Genomic DNA, 16941 nt, shown 5'->3' on the forward strand with positions numbered 1-16941 from the left:
CTAATAACTGATTTTTTTTTTATCTTTGCCATGATGACAGCACATAATATTTTACTGAATAATATTCAAGAGACCAGTATTCAGCTTAAGGTGACATTTAAAGGCTTATCTAGGTTATGATAATTAGGAAAATCATTGTATCATTGTATAACAATAAAAAATAAATAAATAATTATATATATATATATATATATATATATATATATATATATATATATATATATATATATATATATATATACCTTAAGAGGGCTAATAATATTTCCCCTTAAAAGGTTTTTAAAATTTTTTAACTGCTTTTATTCCAGCCAAAATAAGACAATTCAGAAGAAAAAATATTATAGGAAATACTGTGAAAAATTCCTTGCTCTGTTAAACATCATTTGGGAAATATTTAAAAAAAAATAATTCACAGGACGAGTAATATGTTTGACTTCAACTGTATACATACTTTCAATTGACTCTAATAGTACAGACTCCAAATGTTGGAGGGGAAATGACATTGTAGATGTTCTTGAAGTTTTGTTTACCTCAAAGAATGTTTGAAGTGATGCATCAGTTCAACAGCAAAAGACAGTTGTGACAAACAGTACAGTGTATGTTTACCTCAGTCTGGATGAAACAGGAAATGTTGAGTCGTTTATTTCAGTATGTTGATGTACTTTCAACTGGAGTAGGAAGCGGATTTTTCTCCCTTTTTTTGTATCATTCCCTTTTAGTAAATTAATAGTAAAGCCACGGTCACACTACATTTCACCTCATAGATTTCCAGTGCAATAGACTAGAAATGCAAGCTTGAGCAACAAGTTTCGCAGGTCACGATGTTCAAAAGTTAAAGCTTGGTGATTTTCGATCCATGAAATCGCATCATGTGATTAAAAGATCAAAACATGACCTCTCTGTACAGAAATTTTGAAAAAAATGGAGCAATTGCTAACTTTATTAATGCCTGATCATTTTGTTTATCCTGCCCCATTTCGCAGTGCCGTCAACAGAATTTCGCAAGCTCAAACGCTAGAGTGCCTGCAACGTAAGAGTGACTGGGTTAAAGTTTTTGTGGCTGAGGCTTGTGGCTGTCAATTGGTTGTTGCAAGAAGACATACAACTGCAGCCAGAAGTTAATGAGAAGTTTTTAAAGTATTTATTAAATGACCCATTAATGGTATTTTATTAACATCCACCCCTACCCCAACCCTCACAGTAAAGTAAAAACAGTAATTATAACAATACTTTTTAAAATTGTATTCATTAAATTGCCCTACACCAACCCTAAATGCAACTGACAGCAGTAATTATACCAATATTGTTCATATTATTTATTACATTACCCATTACATTGTATTTTATTACTCAAGATCAACCCAACCATAAACCTACCCTCACAGTAATGTAATATTATTATAGTTGTACAATTAATAGGTAAATTTAATTAACGTCTATCCCTATCCCTATTCCAACCCTAAGCCCAACCAACAGTTATTGTATCATTTATATTATTCATTAAATTACCCATTAAATTGTACTTGATTAAGGCCCACCCCCACCACAACCCTCAACCTATTCCTTGCAGTAATGTAAAAATATTAACTATTGCTGTATAGTGTCACAAAAACGAATGATTAGACTTTACCTCATCAAACTGACGTCACAAAGAAAGACCCCCACTCCAAATGCAGAAGAGAATGGTCAGACTTTGATTAAAAATTACCAAAACAAATGTTTTTTTTTTTTCAGATTACATTTTTTTAATTAAATTTTTACATGAAGAATAGCTATGCCAGGGGTGCTCAATCCTGTTCCTGGAGAGCTCCCTTCCTGCAGATTTCAGTTGCTACCCATATCAAACAAACCTGGCTGTAATTATCAAGTGGTGTTCAGGTCCTAATTAATTGGTTCAGGTGTGTTTGATATGGGTAGCAACTGAAATCTGCAGGAAGGTGGCTCTCCAGGAACAGGATTGAGCACCCCTGAGCTATGCGCTCTAGATTTAAGGTCTTGCATCACTTTAACAGAAGAGGGTAAAATGTAATTATTTAAATGAATCAGGTTACAAAGTGTATGTTTTTGTTGCAACCGGGCTCATTATTGATATGTACCCCTGCATACATTCCTGAAGATCTCAAAATACATCCCAGGAGCTACTTTTTTAGATCTCAAATTTCTCTCACGAGTGCCATTCGCACCTGCTGTTCTTGCGTAAATCTACCAGGGGCGTCGCGGTCAACTCTTCTCTGCGCCTCAAGTCCACCGGCGTATGTGGCGAGCTACTAGGCAAACTGGTAACATTGGTAAAGCCGTCTACGAGGAGGTAAGTGGTCAGCTGGTGCAGCGCAAAAAAGAAACAGAAGCCATTTGCGGCATCATACCCCCATGTAGCGTTTAATTTTAAAGAGGAAATGCAGCCATACATACTTCTGGCTACATAATTTGCTCTCTCAAGAATTGTATACGGGGGTCCTTTTTCACTATGAGCCTGTGTTGTTTTATATATATATATATATATATATATATATACTGTATAACCAAGCATTTTCTGCAGTAATCAAAAGACATATCAGATTTCTTGCACCGCAATAAAAATGAAATCTGTGTCTTGCCGGTGGCTATGAAAGGATTAATGTTGTCTGTAAACAGAGACTATCTTCGCCTGAAGGAAAATACTGTCAAACTTATGCTGTGCTTGCACCGAGCTGTCGGCCTGATGTGTTTGATTGACGTCTCGATGTGCTGCTCTTTCCAGCCTTATCTGCTACTTTTCAGAGTTCAGCCTTGCCGAGTTAAGCATTCTGACACACAATCAAAAACGCCTGACATGCAGCTTAGTCAGACTACTGTAAACCACGCTGTACTTGTGAATCAACGTGTGAGAGGAAAATTAATTCTTACACAACACATTCCACGGTCAGACTCAATCTCAGAAAGAAACACAAACTGACCAAACGCAACTGCACACATAGTATGTTTGGTCACATTTTACGACAGAGTTTCATTAGGTAATGTAATTACTAACATAAACTAATAATGAACAATACATGTAAAGCATTTATTCATCATAGTTCAACATTTACTGATACATGATTCAAATTAATTCTGGTTACCATTAGGTAATGCACACTGAGTAGGTATAAACTAACAATAAACGACTTTTATATAAAAAGATGAATAAATACTGTAATAAATGTCCATGTTATTAAATATATTAACCAATAATTAACCTTATTGTAAAGTGTTACAGTATATTATATGTAATATTAAAATAAAATAAATATATTGCAAACAGCAACAATTATTAACCACCATTACCTTTTTCGAAAACTAAATTTAAAACTACACTTTTAATTTACACCCATTTCAGCTAATTGCCAATAATGGGAAACTATCTCATTAATATGCAGGTCATATTCCACATATTATATTATATTATATTATATTATATTATATTATATTATATTATATATTTTTTCCGGCTCAGTCAGAGGTCGCCACAGCGGAATGAACCGCCAACTTCCAGAATGTTTTACGCAGCTGATGCCCTTCCAGCTGAGCCCCATCACTGGAAAACATTCATACACACTCATTCACACACATACACTATGGACAATTTAGCTTACCCAGTTCACCTGTACCGCATGTCTGTGGACTGTGGGGAAAACCGAAGCACCTGGAGTAAACCCACGCAAATCATTTTAGCTTAATTTTAACTTTAAAATGTTTTTAAAATAATTTAAAAAACTGCTTTATTTTTAGCCGAAATAAAACAATTAGGACTTTCTCCAGAAGAAAAATATATTATTGGAAATACTGTGAAAATTTCCTTGCTCTGTAAACATTACTTGGGAAATATTTACAAAGGAAATAACATTTAAAATGGGGGTTTTATAAATCTGACTTCAACTGTATATAATATTATATTCTATATACTGTATACAGTTGAAATCATAAATATTATTATTTGATTTATTTTTCTGTTTTAAATCCCAAATAATGTCTAGCAGAGTGAGGAATTTTTTTTACAGTATTTCCGATTAGATTTTTTCTTCTGGAAAAAGTCTTATTTGTTTTATTTCAGCTAGAATGAAAGCATTTTTTAATTTTTAAAAGCCATTTTAAGGTCAAAATTATTAGCCCCCTTAAACTATATATTTTTTTGATTGTCGGCAGAACAAACCATCATTATACAATGATTTACCTAATAATCCTAACTTGCCTAGTTAACTTAATTAACCAAGTGAGGCCTTTAAATGCCCTTTAGGCTGAATATTAGTATCTTATAATATTAGTGTCTTGTCATCATGGCAAAGATCAAATAAATCAGTTATTAGAGATGAGTTATTAAAACTATGTTATGTTTAGAAATTTGTTGAAAAATTGGAGAAATAAATAAACAGGGGGGCTAATAATTCTGACTTCAATTGTATTACACTCTCAGAAATAAAGGTACACGAACTGTCACTGGGATAGTACCTCTTCAAAAGGTACAAATTTGTACCTACAAGGTCCTTATTATTACCTTGAAGGTGCATATTAGTACCTAAAAAGTACAAAAGTGTTCCTCTTAAAATTTTTAGATACTAATATATAATTTTGAGGTACTAATGTAGACCATTTAAGTACAAATATGTACCTTTTGAAAAGGTTCCCCCCGTGACAGTTTGTGTATCTTTACTTCTGAGTGTGTATTAATATATATTACATTATAATAAATATAATGGGGGTGACGCAGTGGCGCAGTAGGTAGTGCTGACACCTCACAGCAAGAAGGTCACTAGTTCGAGCCTCGGCTGGGTCAGTTGGCAATTTTGTGTGGAGTTTGCATGTTCTCCCTGCGTTCGCGTGGGTTTCCCCCACAGTCCAAAGACATGTGGTACAGGTAAATTGGGTAGGCTAAATTGTCTGAAGTGGTTGAGTGTGTAAGGAGATGGGTTGCAGCTGGAAGGGCATCCGCTGTGTAAAACATGCTGGATAACTTGGCGGTTCATTCCGCTGTGGCGACCCCATATTAATAAAGGGACTAAGCCGAAAAGAAAATGAATGAATGAATGAAAAAATATTATAGAAAGCAAAAAAATTACTTTCTTAAACATCAACTTATTGTTTCAACACCAATTTTCTGTCTTTTTATTAAATTAATAAGCAGGCTGATTTTATTTTGAAAAGCAAAGCTTCAATTTATGATCTGCCAGACAGAACCTTATAATTCCAGGCGATGAATGACTTTTTAGAATTAGTAGCTTCTAATTCAATTTTGAGGGGCAGCACGGTGGAACAGTCGGTAGCATAATCACCTCACAGCAAAAAGGTTGCTGGTTTGAGCCCCGGCATAGGTGAATTGGGTAAGCTAAATTGTCCATAGTCTGTGTGTGTGAATGAGAGAGTGTATGGATGTTTCCCAGTCATAGGTTGCAGCTGGAAGGGCATCCGCTGCGTAAAGCCCATGCTGGATGAGTTGGCGGTTCATTCCGCTGTGGCGACCCCTGATTAATAAAGGTACTGAGCCAAAAAGAAAATGAATGAATGAATTCAATTTTGATCATTTACGATTAGAGGGTCTCTGTCATGTGAATGTATGAAAGAAAACTCACACACACATTGAACTCACACACAAAACTTTGAAACTCAATATCTCAAAATCATTCAGAACACAGATAGAACCTTATAATTATGTGTGCGTGTGTGCTTGCTTGTATAGACACACACACACACACACACACACACACACTCACACACACATATATATTAATGCTCAACTTAAATGACTTCTGCTGTGCACAAACATATTTCTCCCCCTTTTTTTGGTAAGGTGAAATATGACCAATACATTACTGTAGTTTCACTATAGGACACTCAGCCAATATTAAAAATCATATCCCATGCAGCTGTGCAAGAACCCACATCAATTTGAACACCTCCAGATCTTCCAGATAGCCTTTATATTTCCTCAAGAGAAAGTTGCGCCTCACCTTCATGATGTTCTCCTGAGTGGCAGGAGCTGGCATAACAGCTTTTTAAGTTCCTTCAGACTTGAGGAAACGTGCCATACGAGAGGCTAATGCATTTCATCATCATCATCATCACCGTCGTCTCCCTGGTAACGTGTCCCGCTCAGCCTCTCTCGCACGCTCATCACTATAACGGATCTTCAGGTCTCCAGAAAGACAGACGCTGTGCTTTTTTGTTTTAACGCCCTGAGCTCATGCATGCTTCCACCGCCTGTGTGCTTTTCCTCCATAGTGATGGAGACGGAGAAAGAAAGAGAGGAGGAGAGAGAGAGAGAGAAACCACAGTCCACTCCCTCTCTGGAAACATCCAATGCTGGGCTAACAGTGTACGATCCCTCCTCCCTTCAGCTGCTTTCTCACCTGCCCTGTGAAGCAAAACTGAGTGCAAATGGATTTGGCTCGAGCAGAAGAAAAGACAAGAGGACAAATAAAAAAGACATGTTATAAAACGCAACCTCCTGACTCTGAGGATCTCTAAGGCATTGTCTCTTTTCCCATCCAGCCCGGTAGATGGAAGTTCAGCGCGAGCATAAATGATCTTGACACATTCACACTATAAATAATTCAGCATCTTTACAACCGACTGGCCGGCCCGTGAACTAATCTGTCTAAGTTGTTTATTAGAGTCACCGCTATGCAGCACAGGCAATCTCACCATCTCAAGCACCATGCTATAAGAGGAAGAAACATCCCAGAAGAGACTGCTTTAATGTCTGGCTTCCCTCAGACAGCAAATTACATTAAACACTAAGCTACTTGAGAGTTAGATGGGTTTTCATGAGGAAAAGGGTGTTAAGTTTCCAAAAGTTTTTTAAGATTGGAGATTTTAATATGGGCGACACAGTAGGTAGTGCTGTCACCTAACAGAAAGAAAGTTGCTGTTTCGAGCCTCGTCTGGGTCAGTTGGCATTTCTGTGTGGAGTTTGCATGTTCTCCGGGTGCTCCGGTTTCCTCCACAGTCCAAAGATGAAGTGAATTGGGTAGGCTAAATTGTCCGTAGTGTATGAGTGTGAATGAGTGTGTATGGATGTTTCCCAGAGGTGGGTTGCGGCTGGAAGGGCATCTGCTGCGTAAAAATGTGGTAGATAAGTTCGCGGTTCATTCTGCTGTGGCGATTCCGGATTAATAAAGGGATTAAGCCGAAAAGAAAATGATTGAATGAATGAGATTTTAATATGAGGGGAGACATGGTGGCTTAGTGGTTAACACTAGCAAGAAGGTTTTCCCCAAAGTCCGAACGCATGCAGTATAGGTGAATTGAATTAAACAAATTGGCTGTAGTGTATGTGTGTGAATCCAAGAGTGTATGGGTGTTTCCCAGTGCTGGTTTGTGGCTGGAAGGGCATCCACAGTGTAAAACATATGCTGGATAAGTTGACGGTTCATTTCACTGTGGCGACCCCTGATTAATAAAGGGACTAAGCCAAAAAGAAAATGAATGAATGAATGTATGAGTGTGCATCTGAGAGTGTATGGGTGTTTCCTGGCACTGGGTGGCAGCTGGAAGGGCATTTGCTGTGTAAAACATATGCTGGATAAGTTGGTGGTTCATTCCGCTGTGGCGACCCTTGGTAAATAAAGGGACTAAGCCGAAGGAATATATATGATTTTATTTCAGTTTTAGTCTTACTGTTTTTTTTTAATACTTTCGTATTACAAAAAAGATGTAAAATATATCATAGATATGATAGATAGATAGATAGATAGATAGATAGATAGATAGATAGATAGATAGATAGATAGATAGATAGATAGATAGATAGATAGATAGATAGATAGATAGATAGATAGATAGATAGATAGATAGATAGATAGATAGATCACCCGCTTCGATTGTTGTAACTCGATTGAATGGGAATTGTCAGTGCTTATCAGCTGGGAAATATGGGCCAGTAGGGACCTTCTGTGCCTACTAGTAGGCTCAGAAGGCTGTTATTATCCATCTACATGGTTAATCAGCTATACTAATAGAGAAGACTCCAGATCCAGATCTATTTTTACATTACTATGACGACTGGATTTAGCGTTGGGGTAAAGGTAGATGTTAATAAAATAAAATTATTGGGAAATTTTATAATATAGCTGATTAACCATAATGAAGGCGCAGAAGGCCCTTACTAACCCATATCTTTCTGGCTGATAACCACTGAGAACGTCCATTCAATCGAGTCATAACAATCAAATCGGCTAGACAGATAGACAGACAGACAGACAGACAGACAGACAGACAGACAGACAGACAGACAGACAGACAGACAGACAGATAGATAGATAGATAGATAGATAGATAGATAGATAGATAGATAGATAGATAGATAGATAGATAGATAGATAGATAGATAGATAGATAGATAGATAAATAGATAGATTGAATTAATAAAGGTTTTCTGAGGAATCCCTCAGCAGTTGTTCTTGGCACATTAAAGCATCAGAATGGAGCATCTGCTGCTTGCAGCGGGAGACTGCTGCTGAATCTCACCTCACTTATGCTCCGTTAATTACTGCCTATACTCACGAGATACAGACGACCTCCTTAGCTGGGATTTGTATCATTGCTTAACGAGAAAAGTCAGTGTGCACACTTCACAGCCCTGTGATTATGGGATAGAGTGTGTGGAGTAAGCATATTTAAATGCAACTCTTTCTCTTGTCAAGCACATCAGAGTCAGCACAAGCTGTCTGATGAAGCTAGATCAAGTCCACTTGATCGCAGTTACGATAGAGAGCTGTCTGGATGTTAGACAGCAGATATATGCGCTTGTGTTTTGGGACATCCATTGCATAACTTTTCAGAGAAGGAAAAGGAGAGCGAAACGAAGCTGGAATGACCCTCTCGATATAACCATGAGTTCCAAATAGAGGTCACTGTCAGCATGACGTCCATTAGTTACAGCTGAGCCCCTCACCTCAAAACACCAAGCACTCCATCACTGCACAGCAACTGCGCTTTGTAGATGTACAGTAAAGGGGTACAGTGTTGGTTAGGTTTTTAAAAAGTAAGATTTAATATTTTAAAAAGTTTGGATGAGGGATAATTATAATAGTATTATGCTTTTTAAAATACTATCTTTTTTACTTTAATCAAAGCACTTTGTCTTATTCCAGCGTTGGGTCAAAGGTCTAGGATGTTAATGGATATTTATAATGCTACAAAATAGTGACAAAATTTGCATTTAGAAGATATAGACATAATATAAGCATCCAAAGCTTGCAGTTTGTCACTTCTGCATTAATGGATCAACAATGTTTTCACATCACCTCATTTTTCAATATCTCATCAAATCTTGACCAATCAAATGCTCTCTAGTATCTGACATAACCCGGTAGCCCCGCCCCCTTCAAGACGCTTGTTATTTGCTATTCATTTGATGTGCTTGACCTCAACCACTCTCACTGGCAGAGCTGTGATAAAACTAAATGCTATTGGCTTTTTAGAAAAGGGGGAGGAGCTACTATATATCACATGTCCCACAAATTTAGATTATAAAACAAAAATACTGACTGAATCATTTTATCCTTTTAAAAAAACCAGCAGGGCTGTTTATTTGTAATCATACATTTGTTTGTTTTTTTCAGGCTACCTCAAGTCAATTGCTCTGTGGAAAATGGGGTTAAATTTGATCAATGCTTCACTGTAATTCTTATATCACAAACCTCTTTCAACATTTAAGCATCTGATTTTACTTAAGCATTTGTGTGATTTCATTTTCTCTGTCTCAGGTTAGGGAGTTTTTGTTGAACTGTCCACAATAGCACAGGAATATCAGTATGCCAAATCAATAAACTTTGCTGAAAGGCTGGTTATATTTTACCGGCAGCCAGGTATAATAATGGTATTAGAGATTTTAAAGGAAATTAATATTAAGTAGGAAATATAGCCTAAACTTAACAACAACAGATCCAAATCTCGTAAGGTATAGAATGTCCTTAAATTGTGTAGCCTGCCTAGTTGACGGCAAAGTATATTGTTTAGACCTACTGATGGTAAGTGCTAGGCTATATTTTGCATAGACTTGGGGTAATGGACTTTAGAATAAACTTTAACTTGGTTCTGGTCCAAAGACATGTACTATATGTGAATTGGCTAAACAAAATTAGCGGCCATAGCGTGTATGAATATGTGCGTATGGGTGTACATGAGCTGGAATAGTTGGTGGTGCATTCCGCTGTGGCAACCTCTGTTAAATCAGAGACTAAGCTGAAGGAAAATTAATGAATGGATTATTTTCAAATACCAAAGCATTGCTTTGCTTCACTGCCTTTTAAAGCTTGGAATCGCCCGAACATTTTTTATATCCAATTTTATTTTTAAAAATTTTAACAGAGCAAGGACTTTTTCACAGTGTTTCCTATAATATTTTTTTCTAGAAAAAGTCATATTTGTTTTATTTATTAAAAGTTTTTATTTAAATTTTTTTTAATCATTTTAAGTTTATTTAACTGAATGTATTTTAAATACATTACAACACAGATGCTGAAAAAGCAACAGTAAAAAATGGAAAAGTCATATTAGCCATTCAGCGGATGTGAATCAGTGTGGGAAGAAACACTAGCTCCCATATAATACCCTATTGGATGAATGAAAGCTTTTTTCCAGTGTAGTATCTTAAAATATGTCTAGTAAAATATTATATAATGTAATCATGGCATGGAAATGAGTTATTAAAACTATTATGTTTAGAAATGTGTTGAAAAAATCTTCTCTCTATTATACAGAAATTGGTAAAGAAAATATACAGAAGGGCTAATAATTCAGGAGGGCAAATAATTCTATGCTACAGTTGTTCCTACAAGTTTTGTATTGACTAAATACTTAGAGGAAAATATTATAGCAATAAGAGAGAGTGAATTAAAAGGTGGGGAGCAAGAGGCCGATGGCTCAGACTTTACTAGGTGAGTCATTTCTCCAGGGAGACGTACAGCAGACAGAGTGTAATATATAAAAGAAATGAGGGAAGCAAACCTGACTGTGTCCTTCTCTGACAGAGGACCCTTACGGCCAGGAGGAAAACTTATTTCGGGCCTTGACGTTGTACATGATGAAATACAACGAAAACAATCTGCTGTTTCTCTGATGGAGCCTATAGCGAAAAAGACTAACACAGGACTGAACCGCCGGTCACTCGCTTCCACCGTTCCCTGATGTGTCTGCTTGATCAATATTTTAGCTATTGATGTCAAAAAATGCTATTAAAGTGAATTAAATGCTGTTTGTTTTCTTGTATGCTTTACTTTAGTTTGTCGGCCTGTTCAAGGTAGTGTATTTTCAAGGTCGTACAATTCAGTGAGTTTTGTGTTGTCTTTCTGTTTCCAGTTCTTGGCTTTTAAAATGCAGCAAGTGAGGGATTTGTGGTTTGGCGAGATGCGCTGCATGTAGTACCAGCTGTGTCTGCTTTGAATTCAAGACATGATTGTGTATAGCTTTTTCACATGGAGGACGAGGTGGTACAATTTGTGCTTTGAGAACTATGTTTCAACAAAAATTACACAGTGGTCAAAGCAAAACCTTTGCATATTGGCGAGTAACAAACTGCATATGGTGTTTTTCATTCATCAGAGTTGAGTGAATGATTCTTAATCATAAAGACGGTTATTTGTGTGGTTTCTGCATCCATTTTTGAGAGAATTTGTAGAAAGAAATGCTTAAGACAGACACAGATGTTGTGGAAAAACTCCAGTGCAGTATGCACTTAAAGGAACCCAGGCTCATTGCAGATATGTACTCGAGTCTACATTTTTAGAGAGCACAAGAAATGTACCCGGAGGTATATTTCCTCACAGTTTTTGTTTTCAGGAATTCACCAGAGGCCACTGTTCGCACATTTTGTAGATCTCAAATGTCTCTTATGAGTGCCGATTGTATGTACTCTTCTTGCGTAAATCTACCAGGGGGCGCAACAACACACACACACTCTCTACAGCTGACTGACTTGCTGTCAAGTGACTGACTGAAACTTGTTTTATACTCGATGCATCCGCTAGTTCGCTTGAGTGTATGCGGTGAATGTGACACCATTGCAGTGTTTGCGGAGGTTCACTTTGGGTGCGTGCGACATGATTTCGGTTGGCGGAGAGCATGATTTTTTTTAGACTCAAGCGAACAGTTCAACTCATTTGAGTTGAATATGAAACACTTTGAAGAGATTTTGTCAAAAACAGTACGACTGTACAGACATCTTTATGGTCCGTGATCATAAAAATAACCAGATAATCAATAATTCTTGAATAATTCTAGAAATTGCAACAGCAGTGGGAAAGGAGGAATGTTTTTGTTCAAAAGTTAAGAAAAACCTGAGGGATAAGTTTGTTAAAGTCAAAAGAGGCCATGGCAAATGTGGAGACCCAGGTACACAATTACAGAAATATGCTTATCCACAAGTCATAGGTTTTACACTGATATATATATATATATATATATATATATATATATATATATATATATATATATATATATATATATATATATATATATATATATATATATATATATATCCTATTATTTTGAATTTAAAACAATTTAATAGATACAAACGAAAGAAGGAACACATCATTTCTTGGATAACTGTAAAGGAATATTTGAACCTATTGGTTTATGATATACTGATGGCCTGTTTTTAGGCTTTATTGGTAATAATAGGCAGGAATGTTGGACCATTACTGCTCTTTTAGCATAAGGATAGGACAGAAACTAGCCAGACAAGAATGTGTGAATTGTGGAGCGGGCTAAATAAAAAAAAAAATAAAAAAAAATCTGTATTTTTTATTAAATGTACTTTTTCCGCTTTAATTCCTGCCATATATATATATATATATATATATATATATATATATATATATATATATATATATATATATATATATATATATATATATATATATATATATATATATATATATATATATATATATATATATTCGTAAAGCAACTCATATTCTGTTTTCATTAATATGTTAATAAACTTTAATGGGTAAAACTGTCCGAGATATAACAAAAGCAAGTGATGCATCAAAGTTTGATAAACAAAAAAAAAAATCTTGAATGGTTATAATAATCCTTATAATCTTAAAATAATTTTAAAAAATAATACAAATAATTAGTTTAAAAATATTGAATGATATTAATGATATGAAATAGTTCCAGAAACTTTCTACTTCTCTGTTTATCTGTCTGATTTACGGTGTTTTTTTTTATAAAAGCATAAAAGCAAGTATAAAAGCATCATTCATTTTGTGAGGTGCGCGGGCAGTCAGCATTGGTGTGCGATGTGGCACCAGGCGAAAGTATAAATCCAGCTTGACTGGCAAACCGACTGACCCAACCCACCCCTTTTCCTAAACAAAACCTATAGTTTGACCCAACAGAACTGCCACTCACTGGATATTTTCTCTTTTTTTAACCATTCTCTGTAAACACTAGAGATGGTTGTGCATGAAAATCCCCGTGGATCAGCAGTTTCTGAAATACTCAAAACAGCCCTTCTGGCACCAACAACCATATCACGCTTAAAGTCACTTAAATCACCCATTCTGATGCTTGGTTTGAACTGCAACTTGACCAAGTCTACATGCCTAAATGCTTGCTGTCATGTGAAATTACCATTAAAGAGCAGTTGGACAGGTGTACCTAATAAAGTGGCCGGTGAGTGTAAGTATCTAAAAAGTGCAAAAGCGTATTTCTTGAAAATGTTGTAGGGTTCTGAATCCCCCCCAGAGAGCAAGTGGAGAAAGAATAAATAACAATAATAGTTACACCTTATTAGTAATCAAATTCCTTGCTTTTTTCTAAATCCATTATTCTGTACTTTCATCTTCCAACATTAAAGTACTTAATCTTAGTGTTTACACCCCTCCAGCACATTTTAGCTGATTTTAACTCTCAAAATAAGCTACGGAAAATGATGAAATATTACACAGAGTCCTCCTGGGCCTGATTATCGGTACAGTCGTCCTGAAGCAACCTTCTGTTAAGCAATAATCCAATTAGAGTCCCTGAGCTTTAACCACTCTATCATACCATCATCCGCTTTCCTGAACAGAGACGGTTTTTATGAATGCTCCATCATTTCGAGTGAAAGCAGCTGTCAAACTCTAGGCAGGTCATGTCCTTAGCATCCTTACAGAATGTTTCCTGGACAAAAGCTCAGAGCTGAAGCATCTGATCCACAGCAACACCTCTGGTAGAAGAGCATCATTAGGGGACCATAGTGAGACAGTCTTTCTCCCATAAGACTCATTAGGACGCTCTACCTGCTCTAGTGACTGACCTTATTGTCCACCGTGACACCAGAACTCCCACAGCTGGCACACAGTGTTCAGGAACCCAATCGCTAGGCCCACATGAGAATATGCAGATTTTTGGCAGATCAGTGAGTATGTTTACATGGACACCAAAACTCTGATTTTAATACGATTAAGACAATACTCTGAATAAGAGTCTACCATGTAAACAGTGATTTTTGATCAACTTAATCTGACTTAAGTCATAATCAAACTAAACATCGGAAAAAAGACATGGAGAATTCTTATTTTAGCTGCATAATTGAAGTGCAGTACAGACATGAAAACACCTTAATCAAACTATTACCAATGTGTAATACTTTTTGCCATCATGCAACAGGATGCACACATGGCCAGAGGTGGGTAGTAACGAATTACATTTACTTTGTTACATTTACTTAAGTAAAATTGTAGTGTAACGTTTACTTTTTGAGTACATTTAAAATGTGTCCTTTTACTCTTCCTCAAGTAAATTATTAGAGAAAGATCATTACTCTTACTTCGCTACATCTGGCGGCGTTCCTCTGTTACTGTCAAATGATAATAAATATGATTCATTCATCTGCGGTTTCGAGAAAGACAGTCACGCTGTTTGTGTTGTAAGTTTATCAGACCAGGTCACACGTGGCCGTTTTCACTCCAAGATGTCAACAAGAATAGTTTGATAATGCGATCCACCCTGTACATCGAACTGACATTGCAACATGAGTTACAGCTCCAACCTAAAGAAAAACATGCCCTACTGGTAAGTGTCAATATTATCCCAATTTAAACCTTATTAAAATGGTTATAAAAACATAAAAACTGCTTTTATTTAAGTCGATATAAATTAAGACTTTTACCAAAAGAAAAATATATAATAGGAAATACTGTGAAAAATTTCTTGCTCAGGTAAACATCGTTTAGGAAATATTTGAAAAAGAAAAAAATTTACAGAAGGGCGAATCATTTTGACTTTAGCTGTATATATATATATATATAATGAAAAGTAACTAGTAACTATTTACTTGAGTCATTTTTTCATCAAATACTTTTTTACTCTTACTCAAGTAACTTTTAAGATTGTTACTTTTACTTGAGTAAAAAGATTCCGCAAGTACTTTTACTTGAGTATAGATTTTGGATACTCTACCCACCTCTGCACATGGCAGTTTTCAGGCATTTGATGACAAATAAGAGTGGCTTCAAGCAGTTTTGGTGAGAGTGGGAAACGATGACTGCTGAGAATTCTGGAAGAAACGGACATTATGAAATGCCTTGGCTTTGAAGTGAATTTGTAGCGGGGGCATGAATGAAAAGTTAGTGAGCGATATGGCAGAGCTGGCCTGTTGCTTGAGAATTTGATTCTGCCGTCATCTGTTTGCAAGAATGAGAAACTAACTGCAGTTCAAGGAAATGACCAAAATCACATATGCACTCTCAGAAATAAAGGTACAAAATCTGTCACAGTGAATCCTTTTTTTTGTTCCCAACAGGTCTTTAAAGATACATGTTAATATCTAAAAAAGTACAAATCTGTACATCAAAGTACTTTAAAGGCAGCCTCCAGCTACGTTTAGCGCCTAGACTGCAGCTCCACACAGGAAATTTGGCCAGAGGAGAAATGGGCCTGCTGAGCCTGGTTTTTCTTGAGGTTTTCTTTACCTTTACGTTTGTCAGTTGGTGAAGTTTTGTTCCTTGCTGCTGTCGCCACTGGCTTGCTTGGTTTGGGACTTGTGGAGCTGCGCATTAATGGATTTGCTCTTCAGTGTTTGGACTTTCAGCAGTGAAAATTAAACCACACTGAACTGAACTTAACTGAACTCTGAAAACTGGACTGACGCAGTTTCGATTTACTAGAACTTTTATGTTAAGCTGCTTAGACACAATCTACATTATAAAAGTGCTATAGAGTTAAAGATTAATTAAACTAAATTTATTTGAATTTAAGGGTACAAAAGTAAACCTTAAAAGTACAGAAGTGTACCTTGCAGCGGTTAAAGTACCCTTTGAAAAGTGACTGACAGCTTTTGTCTCTTTATTTCTGAGAGTGTGGTGACAAACATGAACTGTTGTTGCATCAAAAACTAGCATTGAATGGTGACGGAATGACGTTAATCGAACTATGTACTATACAGTGGTGTAAAGTAACAAATCACAAATACTCAAATTACTGTAATTGGGTAGTTTTTCTCAGGAGTTGTAATTAACTAAGTAGTTTTAAAAATGTGGACTTTTACTTGAGTAAATTTTTAGGGCAGTATTGGTACTTTTACTCCACTATTTTCCTTCAGCCTGCAGTAACTACTTTATTTCTTTCTTGTCTATGGGGATTAGAAAAATCAGTCCTGGGATTCCTGTCCAAGCCACGAGTGCTATATAATTGCAGCAAACCATTTGGAAGCATTAAAAGTGTTCAAGAAGATGTCCAAAAACTTTACATGCATCGACCCAGAGACTGTTTAGATGCATGTTTGATGAGAAGATGACGGATGTTTACTGTATGATGACCGAAATGGCCCAGCAAGCACAAGATGCCAATATGACGTCAGATTGATGTTGTATCCCAATGTCGTGGGGACGTTGCATTTTGTTTGGAAATGAAAATCAGGTTGACGTCAGAACTCAACGTCAGGCTGATGTCAATGTCCAACATCTAACCTAAAATCAACCAAATATTACGTCT

General features: G+C 36.3%; 1 protein-coding gene across 2 annotated transcripts in view; it reads right to left on the reverse strand.

Annotated features, from left to right (window-relative positions):
* The window catches only part of pld5 (phospholipase D family member 5), a 51933-nt gene that overhangs the window by 23689 nt on the left and 11303 nt on the right, over positions 1-16941 (reverse strand). The window contains exon 1 of one of the 2 annotated variants that reach the window (XM_087256505.1): positions 5961-6232. The exons of the other annotated variant lie outside the window; for it this stretch is intronic. Within the exon in view, the coding sequence (XP_087112631.1) occupies positions 5961-5996 (36 nt within the window). The 5' untranslated portion in view covers positions 5997-6232. Of the gene's footprint in view, positions 1-5960; positions 6233-16941 lie in introns of those variants that run through there. 2 annotated transcript variants of the gene reach the window in all.

The sequence above is a fragment of the Danio rerio genome, chromosome 6 (genome assembly GCF_052040795.2).
Source record: "Danio rerio strain M-AB ecotype USA chromosome 6, GRCz13ab, whole genome shotgun sequence".
Classification (NCBI taxonomy): domain Eukaryota; kingdom Metazoa; phylum Chordata; class Actinopteri; order Cypriniformes; family Danionidae; genus Danio; species Danio rerio.